This window comes from Kwoniella botswanensis, chromosome 3 (assembly GCF_036426115.1).
Source record: "Kwoniella botswanensis chromosome 3, complete sequence".
Taxonomy (NCBI): Eukaryota; Fungi; Basidiomycota; class Tremellomycetes; order Tremellales; family Cryptococcaceae; genus Kwoniella; species Kwoniella botswanensis.
Window position 1 is genome coordinate 1,272,730 of NC_088601.1, and position 13,821 is coordinate 1,286,550.

Here is a 13,821-nt window from a genome sequence, read left to right on the forward strand (position 1 = left end):
ATTCACTGACTCCCAGAGGTCCGAGCGTCATTGCTTGTTTTCCCAAGTGAATGGGAAGTGCAAGTGAGTATGTTTCATGTTTCAGGTTGGTGGAAAGGTACCTTGTAGATCACCTATTGTTCCCTGTTGTATCTCCAAGACATCCCGCATCCCATTTCCCATCCCATCCTTACCCAGACAGTGGAGCATCAACGGAGTCTCGTACTCTGCATGCCATCAGGTACATGACTTCGGAGAAAGGGATACTAGTGTCGATTTGAAACAAAGGGCGGAGGAATAGACTATTGATTGGTACTGTCATCTCAAGTGGGGAATGGGCATTGGATCAATGCGTCTTTAAGTTCACGTCCACTTGGATACCATAACAACATAACAACATTCCTCAATCATCTCAGCCTCATTACATTTGAACAGACTCCCACCTCCATCTTCACCCGAGCAAAATATCACCATCGCTATCTTCGTAAATTAGAGAGAGCCACGACTATACAATTGTCATAACGACAACCTTACCATCCTACATCGCCAATATGGCATCTCGTGAGTTGTCTCTCACTCACCTCCAGCTATCGCGTATACTCACAAGGTATGGACCTTCACAGCTCAAGCAGCAGACTACCTATCATTCACATCAGCCAACGCCTTAATATCGGACTTACGACCCACGACCTTATCCCTTCCCGCTCTTCAGGCGCTCAACACGTTCCTCGATGAGATCCTCATATCGCTCATAACCTCGGCGGAATCGATCAACCCATCTGATCTGAGGAAAGACGGTGTTCCAGGTGTATTTACAGATGACAACAAGGCTACACAGGGAGGGGAAAGCACCAATGTACGAGCACTGGGTAGATCAGCTGTAGCTGAGGCGGAAGTGGAACTGAGAAGCTGGCTGGAAGGCAGGAGACAAGAGAAGGGTTTTCAACCTGATGGTCAAGGTAATGGAATGAAGAATGGTAGATCGTTGAATGTGGAAAAGGCTGTAGACCTCCTCAGATCGAAATGTGTTTCTTACTCTGTAAGCTATTCCTCTCCTGAACACCGCTTTAAGGGGGCGTAATTAGCTGATGTATATCTTGCTAGACGATGGCATCTCAAGAGAATGTAGATGAAGCGGCAGATGAGGAGGTACTCTCGCAGTGGAAAAAGGCAGGCGGCGATCCTTCGGAAGATACAGTCGAACCTGCTGCTTTGTGGATGACAGCTATCATCGAGTGAGTTATTATCGCTCGGTCTCACTGTGTGTATCGTTACACATGCTAAATATCCCAATGCACAGACACGTATGCGAACATGTACTATCCCAACTTGCCAGCGTGGTGGCTAGAGATTCGGAGATAGTGGTTGCCGGACCTCAGGAGCTATATACAGCGTTATGCGAGGATGAAAGTGTATGGGGATTATTCAAGAAGATGAAAGGTGAGCTTGACCGGAAGTCCTGTACTTTGACCCAAGCTGACCTACCGCTTTAGTCAAGGACCAACTGGAAACAGCTATCCGTGCTGGCTCACGACACAAGCGGTCCAATCCTTCGCGACCTGGAACGAGTCATTCAGCCGGCGGTCGAGCTTCACCATTAGCATCTGGATCACCTCATGCGTCAAAGGTCTCCTTGGGACATCAACGAGAGGGCTCTTTCGAAGCAAGTCGGAATGTCACATCCGCCCAGTCGAACCATGACTCTCGTTCGTCTGTCGATACCAATTGGTACGGTGGAATAGCAGGAGGAGTGATGCGAAAAGGATCACAACTTAGTAAGAAATCTTCCAACTCGCCTGGGAAACACCATCTGCTTCGTGGACAGGGTCACGAGAGGTCAGGCAGTGTCTTAAGTGAGAATACCCGATCGATGCTGGGCGCTTTCCATGATTCATACCATGAGGGATTGAATGGAGACGATGAGCAGTCAATTCAAGAGGCACAAGAGGAGTTTGATGCGTTGGTGAGAAGTGGTGAGACAATGAAAGTTAGCTTGACACCAAGTCGACTTAAAAATTTCGATGTGAGTGTTGGACCGCTTCACATGTTTCAGTTGGCGAATTTGCTTGACATGTGTTACATAGGGGAACCCGAATCGTCGTCGAGCGACTGACTCTCCTAATCAATCCATATCCGCCAAGTCAACTAGATCGGAAAACATCTCTCCTGCTCAATTCCCTACGCCACCTTCCACTCAACCTCGAGCTACAGCTACTGATAATGCCAATCGAGCACCGTCTGCTCATTCCTCACCGATCCAACAATCCTCTTCCCTTCTGTCCGGCAGACCGCGTGCCGATTCCGCTCAACTCAGAATGCAGGCTCGAGCTGCATCTACGATAGAAGAAAAGGCCGGCGAAGAGGATGCCTCAGCATTTGTCGGTCCGCTTGGAGCAAAAAAGGAGAGTTTGATAGAATTGCTTGCCTCGGAAGGTGCATATGAACCTACTAGTCCTACGAAGAAAGGAGGATTGAGCCCACCTGGTCAAGAGAAGCTCAAGAGGACTGTACCAGCCGTTGTGTTAGGCACACCGCCGCCACCCGCACCAACGTCGACTTTCCCTTCTCCTAGCAAAAACGACCCTCCTCGAGCTACGCAAACATCAGATGTCACTGCCGGTTCTTCACCGTCGAATCATTCCCAATCGCAAATCGCTTCACCGCAAAGCTTATCTCAAACCGACTTTTCACCTCAACCAACTTTGACCAGGTCCCAATACTCCTCGTCTAGTCTGAATAGACCAGATGGTCGATCTCATGAAGCGTTGAACAGAGACGAAGAAGGTGAAGATGATTATGCTTTTTCAGGACAGAGGAAAGCAAAGAAGAAGACCGAAGCTCAGGAATTAGCAGATTTCTTCAACAATACCCCACCACCGCAATCTACACCCACCTTGAAATCCACTCCTCCTGACATCGCTGAAGAAGAATTAAACGAAGCTCCTCAAACTGCCAAACCCGGCAAAGGATTTCGAGCATTGGTATCGAAGGTGACTAAATCGAAGAAAGATAAAGATAAAGATAAATCACCAATATTGAATTCATCTTCGTCTTTTTCGAAACTGAAATCCAACTCGATCAGTAGATCTGAATCTCACAATACCGGCATGAACGTTGGTGGACCCAGAATAACTGGATGGGCAGGATTTGAAGATCCAAATTCACAACCTGAGTTAGGTTCTGGCGGAGGTATGGGAATGCCGAAGAAACAGAAATCTTTACATTCTTTATCCTCTGTTCCGATCGCCTTCAGACCTTTTGCGACGCATGAGGATTATGTGAATGCTGATAGGGATAAACGAAAGGGAAGTAATGCGAGTAGAACGTCTGAGGCGGCTGGAGAGGCTTCTGCGAAGTTCGCTCAGAGAAGAGGTAGTGCGGCTGGATTAGCACTAGGTTTGGCAAGTGAAAGAAGAGGTAGTGCGTCTGCGCTTGGCACCAGTAGTGCTGTTTCTTCCCCTGTCGAAAGAAGAGGTAGTCATCCCGTGATTTATAACCAGGATAGACCTGAACAGGGTAGGAGAGGGAGTGAGAATCGAAAAATGATTGGCTTAGGTATCGGTTCGGTGAATGAATTAGATGATAAGGATATCAGCACAAACATTGAAGTAGAGCCAGAACTAGGTCAACAAATCGCCAATCCACCCACTGCTTACAAGGAACGAGAACGACCGGAATTAGAAGGATTGGCTATACCAGGATCAGCGACATCATTCAAAACTGCCCTTTCTGTGCTATCGCCTCAATCAACCTACAATACTCCTCAGATGATTGTACCCAGTCCAGTCAAATCATTTTCTAGTCAATCCAAAGCAACTTCGACTGAAGATGTGATTGTACCTAGAAAACCAGTTTCCGAAACTGGTACTCAAACGCCTATTCCAACTCCCAAAGAACTCGAAGGACCTTCTCCTTCTATACCTATCAATGACTTGGTGCCATTACGAAAATTGTTAGATCACGCTACGAGCGTAAGGGAATGCAAGTTGTTATTAGATGCTATTTTAAGTCAGTTTGGTGTTCCTAGACAATCATTATCTGATGATAAGACTGGTCAAGTGGAAGTGGGTCCTGAAGATAGAGTCATGGCGTGGTTGTTAGCTGGAAGAGATGGACCTGTAGGAGATGGGCAAAAAACTGATCGAGAAGAGGGGAAAGGAGATATGACTCCGGTTCTTCCAACTACAAATCATACTGGTCAATCTCAGTCTCACAAGACTTATCAAGGTTCATCTGGACCACAACGAAACTCGGATATATTCGGTGAGGGTGAAAATACAAACACAGTAACAGACTATGAGACGGAAGGAGACACAGACAATGAAACAGGAGTGATTGTAGCGAGGGTCAATGGGGAGAAGGAAAGAAGACACAGTAGTCCGGTTAAATTGGTAAGAACGGGGAATGAAATTACTGTTTGAGAAACAAACGGCGTTCTGAGATCTTGGGAAATAGGAAATCGTTTGAAAGGTATTTTTTAGATATGGTTTGTGGTGCTTCAGGAATATATATCTCTACGTATATACGTATGGTAGCTTAGCTTATTCAATTCGCAAATTGTGTGTCTGCTTGATATTGATGGGAGCCTTTTGTTAAATATATTAGTCATAATGAATTACTCATATAATGTGATTGACACCAGTACAGTGAACATTGCCAAATAACCAATGATGGTCCTGTGTACTGTAGATAAACACAAGTATAGTACACGATCTGAGGTATTTCCACAAACGAGAACTTCTTCTGAAGAACTTGGCGACAAGTACTGTATCCTTTGAACATACGGAAGGCCAATGATTATCTGTATCTCAGCCTGGCAGGCAAGTGGGCATGGACGGACATAACTTACCCTTCGCGGGTAATCCTCGCCACAGCTCACTTTCTCCAACGTACAGCAATTTGGTTTTATATTGTACTGAGTCTTTGATCTCAACAAGGATACTCAGTATGGGCGAGCTTTTCGCGGAAACATATATGAGCGATTCAAGTGAAAACGAAGATCAAGATCAAGATCAACCGCCCGAACTTCTCTTCCGAAACCCTTGGAAACGAAAGGAAACAAACAAAACTGAGCAGAATGCTACGGTCGTGGATAGAGCTTTAACATTAGAGTCTCTGAGACACTATGTCTCACAGGATGGGGCCCTGTTGCATAGTATCGGGAATCTCAGATGGACTTGTTTATTCGACTCAGACTGTGGCATGGATGGTGAACATATCACAAGAGAGCGACTCGGAGATAAATCTGAACCATATCAATTCTCTGAAAAGCTAATGAAGCAGATGTCATCTATGATCTTTACCGATAAATCCGATACAGATGCATCAAGTCCAGGGGTAGTAGTGATTCCAGAGCAAGATTTGGATTTTCTGCGAACAAATCTGCGATACGTATGTTTGTCCACTTTACGGAACTTGCATCGACCAGGAGACGAACATGCAACAGGAGATGAATGTCCATCCAAGACATTCCCTGCCGGTCATACAGTCAGTCTCATTAACGAACAAGATGCGTATCTAATCAACGATGCGTTATCGTTGTACGATCATGATCCCAATATGTGTTCGTCCAGGGACAGAAACATTATCAATAGATTCCAATGGTCTTCGTTAGTACCGATAAGATACCGTACAATGGCCATCGAATTTACCAATTTTACCACTCCTGGCGATAACGATGAGCGTCTAAACACATATTGTGATGAATTCGATTTGAGATCCCTTGGCGATGTACCAGTGGCCTACACGATCACCACGAAGTTTGTCGATCTGAGTCAAGCGGAGTTGGATTTTTTCATTGAAGCGAGGAAAAGAGGTGAATTCACAGGGGATCATCCCGGCTATTTTACTCCTAGAAGTCTACCTCCGCCACCCACTACTCCAAGTACAATCTATACAGATGGATGTTCTACACCCGTATCACCATGCTCATCACCGGGATGCGATTATGTTTGGGGCAATGGAAATGACGATTTTGGAGTGTCGAGTATGAACAGATGATTTTTGATCCCGAACCACCTGATCTTGTTTAAGCGAAGACTACCAAGGGTGAGTTCAATCTGTATAGAGAAGCGCTCATTTTACAGATGAAACGAGGAAATGGAATTTGGAGAATGCATCTGGTATCATATACTGCAGAATGTATTATACATATCTGGCTGTCATTGACCACAGGTCGCTAATTGCCACCAAAAGATTTGCACGTCAAGTTCCTCTGCTTGACGGGTGCATCTTGTCTGCAAAGACCTGTGCAGTGTGAAACTCAAATTTCATCCTTTGTAGGCTTGCGTTATTCTGTTCTTCCGATGCATAAAGGATGTACGCTCATGGTGGACTTTCAAAAGGCGAAATAGATCATATAATAGTTATGCTCATACTATATATGTCTCGTCGAGTAGCTTCGCCACTGTTAGGTTGGTTGGTAACGTAGCCCATTGTACGATTCCAGAATAGCCCTCCAGAAAGCGGACACCACTCGTATCAACGATGTCTGAGCCTAGCAGTGTCATCATCGGCCAAGAGGCTGATTGGGCTGAAGGGGAAATTCCAACACATATGGCGATGAATCCGCATGGGTCCACAGATGATTTTGAGCTGCCTGATCGCTTTTTCTGGGTTGACAGCGTCAAGTTCTACGTGGAGGTGACGAAGCGCAAGCCTCGTCAAAGATATCAGGCAACCATTCGAGGGATCAGCACAAAATTTGCCCAAGGCTCAGTTCGCGATTCAGGATGTACAGCAATGATACTGCCAAGAATAGCATTGATTGAGCCCGATGGTACGCATGAGTTCTCTCAGGAATTCCTTCGGTTTCCGGGAAATGAATACAGCACTGGATGGTTCAAAAAGGCACAAACGAACGATGAGAACTACATAAGAAGCAAGTTGATAGAGCTTACCAAAGCTTCCCTACAGACCCTTCATCTCCCTTCTTCCATCAACGGTTGCTATGTTACAAGTGATCAGCATAAACCAGCTCTAATCAGCTTCGAGCCAGCCAGGCGATATAACGATCTGACCGAGCGATTGAGAACCGACTGGACAGTTACCGAAAAATGGAAGAAAGCCCAGGATCAAATCATTTGGTCAACTCATATCCCCCTAAGCTCACGAGCCATAGAATGGGAAACTGAAGATGTTGAAACATGGCCTCAAGGCCCAGAGAAGATTACTTGGGGAGCTAATCGTTTAAGCTATATCATTACGGCTAAATGGAAGGATGTCACCGAACGAGATTGGGAGAGACATATGGAAGCTATACGAGATGGTTCTGCTGCTACGGATACTCCCTCGAGCATCCTTCGCGCTGCCACTTCAATACCTGGATTAACTCCTGATACCCATTCTTCACCTTCAGAAGCAGGTTTTGCACCTCTTACGCCCGAGGCGGTGGGGAATTTGGGATATCGTCCAATCGTCGTAGAGTAGGCTAGACAGAATGTAGTAGTTGGACTAAGTGTCCTAGTTCGATAGTCTCATTTGATCATGCAAGCCAGTTTGAAGACTCGATCGACAGCTACATTTGACCAGTCTTCTTCTTTTCTTTCAGCTTGTCTATAAGTTACGCCGTCTCTCCTTTATGTCCGTTTTAACCGCCAGTCAACTTCCCCGCGACTCATTGATACAGCTCATAACCAGTCGCTTAAGACAGACTTTCCGAGCTTCCGCTTTCATTTTCCTAAATCCCGATTGTAATCGCAAACTTGAACTTCTGGAACATACAGTGTGTCTCTCTGCTAGATACTATAGGTGAATATGTCGCAATGCCGAGCGGCTACCCTGCGGAACAACTTCTTCCCTCCTGAAAGACTTTTTGGGTTGAAGAACCTTACGGTATATGTCTCGGAGGATGGAGACAATTTACCTAAGGAAATGACCTACTTTGACGTTAAATGTCATCAAGATTGCTCCTGAGATCTACTACTGCTCGCGGGACGACCTACCGACCTCACAAGTTCGCCATGTCAACCCTTCGACCGAACTCGCAATCACAGCCTTCGGGTGAAGACCGGGATTTCCTATCTAACTTTCTCTCCGATATGACAAAACAGGGATTGTCCTCCTTACACTCACCCCAGTCCGTCCCTGTCTGCGACGTCTCCCACGATGGGCATAGGGTAGCTCTTGTCAAGCTCGAAGATACCAAGGTATACATACAAGGCCTCAAATTTGATCAGAAAGAAAGACCATTCACTGATGACATGAAAACCGTAGAACGAAGAGTGCTGCGATCAATACAAGTTCCAATAGCATCCCGGAGGGCACAGTGGTCAGTGAAAAGATCAAGTGAACCTCGGAAGCATCCAGAATGCGATGGCTATTACAACTATAAGATTGAGATGAGTTGGAAAGACATCGACGATGACGATTGGAACCGATACTTGAATCAAGCAGCATTGTCCCCAATTTCGCTTCCGCCAGATCGACCAGAGACTTACACAGCTTCTGCGTCCACAATAGACGTCCCGCATTTGATATAGAATGTTGTTGAAAACGAAGAGTACCGAAGTCAGTTTTGAAAGTATCCTTCATAGATGGCGGAGGCTCCCACGCAAATAGATGGTTATGTCTATCATCGGAACCATTCTTGATGTTCGGAAGTATCTTGCAGTGGAGCCAGCAGAGGTTGAAAGGGTGATCGTCTGTATGTATTGCTACTGTGCTGATGCTTCCTTTGCAGTTGATGAGGATCAATCTATCTCAGATCCTGATATGCTTCCAATCATCAACAATTCGTCATAAGCTCGGCCATACCTGAGCCAAGACCGCTCGGATATGATGCAAACTCCTTATCCCCATTTAACGGGACAATGCCCGTCCAGATCTCCGGGATCTGTTAGCTTGACCCATCGCCCTATAGCCGACGGCATACAGGCTAAACCCCTGGATACTAAGCTTATTTTCATGGACGTTGCTCGGATGTTGTGACGCCGAACATGTTTCGTCAGTGCCCATAGGCTGTCCATGGTGTCCGATCAGCTCACAGCTGGCCGCACCACTTACTAATCTGCCATCGATGAGGGTCTTATGTCCGAACGGTAGTCTAGTCGAGAAGCTGGTTATCGTGTCTTCAGCTCGGGGACATCGGCCAGTGTCCCCATGCGCTACACACTACCGTGTACCTGTTCCATAATTGAAATGGGTGCTTTCCTTAGCTGACTAAACGTTTGTTGATATGTGTCGCGCAAACATGAATTGGATTGGATTCCTTCGGCCTTGGCTTATTCATCTCCCTTTCTTGAACTTGGCCGGGATGACCCACAGATATATATAAGAACTGCTATACAGTCCTGTGCAGGTACTATTTTTGTAATCTGTCTTTGTCTTATCGTATCACATTTAAATCTGTGAATCCGTAAGCATACTTAAGACATTTTGTAAATCTTACGTTAAGACAACATGTCTGAACACTCGACCCTGGCTGGATCATCTTTACCTAACAACAATATCAATATGAATGAGAAAAACAAAAACATCATCAACAATGGTGTCGACAATGCTACTTTGACAGATCAAAACGGCATAATGAACAATGATAAAGAGATATCGACGCGTTCAGAGCAAGTCACAAATTCCAATGCGATCGACCAAGAAGCTCAACAATCGCTTGAAAGGCACAAATCGAAGCAATTGAGGGAAGGAGCTTCAGATGCGGAACACCTTCATAGTCCTCTGGCAGAGTTGGGTCAAGCGAGGAAGAACTTCTTGTTGTTCATCTTCTCAGTTGCTACTTTCATCGATATCTGCAAGTGAGTACGAAGTCGTTTGCAAATGAGCGTCTACTCCACCTGTGCCTGATCAACATGGTGCTGATCGTGGTTTGATCTCCCAGTGTTTCCGGTGTTGCGGTTGCTGTAGCTCAAATCTCCATCGATATCAAATTGAATCAGTCGCAAATTGTCTGGATCATCACATCTTACTCTTTGTGTTTCGCTGCATTCCTCCTCTTTGCTGGACGATTGGCCGATCTATTCCCGGCTCAGGTCGTCTTCGAAGCTGGATTTTTCGTTTTAGGTATACTCAGTCTGGTCACATCGTTTGTCACATCAAACAAGTGAGTGATGCAAGCGCTTCGTATACGAATCTATAGCTGATAAACTACGACAGGTATGGCTTCCTAATTCTCAGAGGTCTGGGAGGTATCGCCGGAGCGATGAGTGAGTTCATCTTGAAATTGTCGGACCCACTGGTTATTTGTTGACCTCATCTATTTGACCAACAGCAATCCCTTCTGCTTAGTGAGTCTTGATTAGATAGCAAGCTAAGCCCAAGGCGTCGTCGCTGATATCTATATAGCCATCTCACCGTACACATGTTTCCGGAACCTAAAGAGCAGCAGGGCAAACTTGCGTTGTTGGGTATGGCAGGAGCAATAGGAAATGTGCTAGGACTGTGAGTAATACGCTGCTGTTCATTGTTACGCTACTCAGCTGACCTACTTGACAGTGTCCTTGCTGGTATCTGTATGTTGGCAAACTACCGATGGTTCTTCCGGGTACTCGCAATTCTCTGTGAGTTCTAAATCTTTCAATGACATGTGTCGAAAACTCACTTTTCGTCCATAGGTGTCCTCTTCACCGTGCTCTGCATCTTCCTCCTCCCATTCACCGGATCAACTTACATTCCAGATCCATCTACACCACGATGGAAGCGACTCGACATCATTGGTGTACTGATCATGATGGGCGCTTTGATCACTTTCATCTTGGCTCTCACTCAAGGCCCGATTGACGGTTGGGGTTCGGCAAGTTTCATCGCCCCGTTCGTTCTCAGTTTCCCCTTGGCTGTTGGGTTCTTCTTCTGGGGTGAGCAAACGATTCTCACTCGAACCTTCTCGGAATGACACTGACTAATCTGGTATGACGTAGAATCCAAGATCCCACCCAAATCTGCCGTCTTGCCTAGTTCAGTATGGCAGATTACCAATATCGTCATTGCGAGTTTGGCGGTTGGTATCGCTTGTAAGTACCCCACTCCATGGAATTGAATTTCAGCTGACTCGCCGAAACAGTCCCCTTCTGGGCTACTTCGCAATTGCTCTACGCTACCTGGTTCCAACAAGTCTTCAGGTGGACGCCTAGTAAGCTATTCTTACTCATTGAGGTGGACCCCATATTGATGGAAACTGCCTTTAGTTCACGTCGCCGCTGCCATGCTCCCTCAAGGTATCACCGGTCTTCTTATCGGTGGGTTGACTCAAGCCGTACCTCAAATCATTACCAAACCCAGGTGGTCGATGGCTATTGGAGGTGTCTGTGAGTATATTGGTGAACCAAGCTCTTGAGTATTCTCAAGCTTATCTATCCGTGCAGTGATCATTGTTGCGGAGCTTCTTCAAGTATTCTCGGATGGTGGTGCCGGTAAAGATTACTGGAAATACTGTTTCCCAGCTTTCATCTTGGGAAGTGCTGGTGCAGTAGTCACATACTTTGCCTCGGCGTGAGTTATACTTTACAGGCGCTCTGCCTTCGATCATATGCTAACTGCTCTTGCTTGCGTAGCATCAACCTTATTGCTTATTGTCCACCAGGTGAGTCATACATCTCCGACCTATGGTTCTATTTTCCCCTTCCTTCTAGCATTTGCTGATTTATCAATCCCGCCAAACAGAAATGGCTGGAGTAGCAGGAGCTTGGACACAAGTACTCGTTAGTCATACCCTCCTCCACCCTTCTAAAATCAACGAAAAACTGACCTCTCATATTTGGACGCAGGCCCAAATTGCCGGAGCGATCACATTGGCCGTACAAGCTTCCTTCGAGGGATCAGGTAACGGTGATTGGAAATTGGTCGGCAGGAGATCATTCTACTTCCAAATTGCTTGGACCGCAATTCTGGTAATTCAATACTTAGTTTTCTACAAGAACCCTGGTACACCCGAGGAAGAACATGATGCCGCTAGAAGGAGGATCGCCGCTAAGGGTGGTGATGCTGGTGTCATCTCGGCCTAAGACGGATGAACACTCCACAACGCAAGAATGGAACAACATAGATGTGATTCTCATGATTTTAGTCACTTATAATATTACGAAAATGTCAGTGTTAGTATCCAAAGTAGTGTCCGTATTAATAGTCACGGGTACATGTACAAAGTATTCATGAATCAATGCAGACGATCAATAATATTCTTTCTTTTCCCGGCTGCGTATAGTCATCTCAATGTTTTGTGGAAGGGCTTCCAAGTGACAGCTGGACTGTGGGTCCCCATGGCGCCTGTCTTCACATATCCTTTGTGAAACTCCGGCAAAGATCACTGGGTTCGACTTGAAGTCAATGGGCATTGCTGAGAATCTACGTGCATGAAGGATGAGGGTGGTGTGACCAAGGCAGATAAGGCGATATACCTTCAACTCGAGCTTGGATATGTATGCGCAATGTTGGATCAGTAAAGGAAAACATGTTGAGCAAAGTTGGGTCTCGGAATGAATAAGCATTCTTTGAGTCCATATGCAAAAGTGTGAGCTGATTATTTGTTAGGTATATGGGCCAAACCAGATGCTTGAGGTTATTATGATTTGCCATATTTAACAAATGGTGTACAGTATACTGCAATTACATGTTGGAATTCAAATTCGCTCCACCTGCAGCAACGTGACCTGTCAGCTGCCCCTCAGGTCTAGCTTGTCATTCTGTCGCGAGTTCACTCACCATGGTCTCCATCTCTCGATCCACCCGTTCCGGCGACCTGCACATCACTTTCCCTTACCATTCCACTGTGCCCCAGGCCGACACTGGCGATCGTACCGGTTATCGATGATATCGAAGCTACGTCCACCGAGCTATTTGCACTGTTCTTGGGAGGATGCACAGGGGGTACTACGCTGGACAGTTCCGAAGGAGTCTCGGGAGGTCTCTTACTCTTCCCTTTTCCCTTGGTCGAGCTTGGAGTGGAGGGGCGGCTGACGGTGGTACTGGGAGCAGGTGTGGATTTGGAAGAGGTAGAAGCGCGCGAAGAGAGGAGGATGGTGACCGGGCCCTGTGGAGATGACGTGCTTTAGCATGGCTTGTTAATCACGCTGTTAGACGGACTCACATCATTGGTCAGAGTCACCTGCATCATTGCCCCGAATTGACCGTCTATTCGCACCGTAAAATCAGTTTGATACTTGCCGCCTCGTGCTACCATGCCTAGACTGGGGGATTGAACATACCTTTTATCTTAGATGGATGATAGGCTTTTTTGATCTCGTCCATAAATGAGGTGTAGTATGCTTTACCGGGTATGGTCGACTGTGTATGTCTCTTTTAAAAGTGCTAACAAACTTGAAGGTAAGGCGGGTTGAACGTACCATCGATTCATGGAAATCAGGCTTTGATCCCTTGAAGTTGGCCAGCAGTGTAAACTGCGAGACTAAACACAGCGCATATGAGCTGATCTGGAGTATGGAAATGCAGCATTAGTCTGCTTGAGCTTGTACCCACCACAAAGCACCTCCCCATCTATATCCTTGACACTTCTCTTCCACATCCCACCTTGATCGTCATCGAACAGCCTAGCAGTGAGCACCTTTTTGATTATCTGCGTAGCATCGCTGGGCTCGTCATCTACTCATAACCACGAGGCTTCGATATGAGCTATCGTTCAGAGCGAATCGAGATTCCGAATTATACGATCATACTTACATCTATCAATCCCGACCAAAACCAATAGTCCTTTGCCGATCGATGAGATTGTCTGACCGTCGACTACGTATTGTATAAGTATGGTCTTTCCCGTGACAGACGTAGGAAGAACTCACCTGCGACTGAAGCGTTGAGGACTCGCTGTACCACAGCCTTCATTCTAGATGCGGAAAATGGTAGCTGATGTATATTTATGCTCTTACACGAGTGATGTTAGTT

The 13,821-nt window shown here is 46.1% G+C and overlaps 7 protein-coding genes across 7 annotated transcripts; 6 read left to right on the plus strand and 1 right to left on the minus strand.

Moving 5' to 3' along the window:
• Positions 1–530: 530 nt before the first annotated feature.
• Positions 531–4,400, plus strand: L199_008354 (uncharacterized protein; the record flags this gene model as incomplete). Its single annotated transcript, XM_064894035.1, has 6 exons — positions 531–540; positions 603–1,018; positions 1,084–1,214; positions 1,280–1,419; positions 1,473–2,002; positions 2,064–4,400. 6 exons carry the CDS (start codon positions 531–533, stop codon positions 4,398–4,400), a joined length of 3,564 nt encoding a protein of 1,187 aa, XP_064750107.1.
• Positions 4,401–4,926: 526 nt separating this feature from the next.
• On the plus strand, positions 4,927–6,011 carry L199_008355 (uncharacterized protein; the record flags this gene model as incomplete). The annotated part of the gene is made up of 2 exons (XM_064894036.1): positions 4,927–5,928; positions 5,976–6,011. The coding sequence occupies 2 exons, from the start codon at positions 4,927–4,929 to the stop codon at positions 6,009–6,011; spliced, it is 1,038 nt and encodes a 345-aa protein (XP_064750108.1).
• A 454-nt stretch (positions 6,012–6,465) lies between these two features.
• L199_008356 (uncharacterized protein) lies at positions 6,466–7,407 on the plus strand (the record flags this gene model as incomplete). The annotated part of the gene is made up of 1 exon (XM_064894037.1): positions 6,466–7,407. One exon carries the CDS (start codon positions 6,466–6,468, stop codon positions 7,405–7,407), a length of 942 nt encoding a protein of 313 aa, XP_064750109.1.
• Positions 7,408–7,940: 533 nt separating this feature from the next.
• L199_008357 (uncharacterized protein) lies at positions 7,941–8,459 on the plus strand (the record flags this gene model as incomplete). Its single annotated transcript, XM_064894038.1, has 1 exon — positions 7,941–8,459. One exon carries the CDS (start codon positions 7,941–7,943, stop codon positions 8,457–8,459), a length of 519 nt encoding a protein of 172 aa, XP_064750110.1.
• A 330-nt stretch (positions 8,460–8,789) lies between these two features.
• On the plus strand, positions 8,790–9,112 carry L199_008358 (uncharacterized protein; the record flags this gene model as incomplete). The annotated part of the gene is made up of 2 exons (XM_064894039.1): positions 8,790–8,814; positions 8,937–9,112. 2 exons carry the CDS (start codon positions 8,790–8,792, stop codon positions 9,110–9,112), a joined length of 201 nt encoding a protein of 66 aa, XP_064750111.1.
• A 266-nt stretch (positions 9,113–9,378) lies between these two features.
• L199_008359 (uncharacterized protein) lies at positions 9,379–11,930 on the plus strand (the record flags this gene model as incomplete). Its single annotated transcript, XM_064894040.1, has 14 exons — positions 9,379–9,728; positions 9,812–10,033; positions 10,087–10,136; positions 10,202–10,217; positions 10,276–10,371; positions 10,426–10,490; positions 10,545–10,784; positions 10,848–10,940; positions 10,991–11,059; positions 11,115–11,234; positions 11,292–11,418; positions 11,481–11,509; positions 11,590–11,627; positions 11,694–11,930. The coding sequence occupies 14 exons, from the start codon at positions 9,379–9,381 to the stop codon at positions 11,928–11,930; spliced, it is 1,752 nt and encodes a 583-aa protein (XP_064750112.1).
• Positions 11,931–12,619: 689 nt separating this feature from the next.
• L199_008360 (D-tyrosyl-tRNA(Tyr) deacylase) lies at positions 12,620–13,761 on the minus strand (the record flags this gene model as incomplete). Its single annotated transcript, XM_064894041.1, has 7 exons — positions 12,620–12,955; positions 13,013–13,056; positions 13,131–13,209; positions 13,269–13,330; positions 13,402–13,524; positions 13,603–13,665; positions 13,719–13,761. The coding sequence occupies 7 exons, from the start codon at positions 13,759–13,761 to the stop codon at positions 12,620–12,622; spliced, it is 750 nt and encodes a 249-aa protein (XP_064750113.1).
• Between the last annotated feature and the right edge of the window lie 60 nt (positions 13,762–13,821).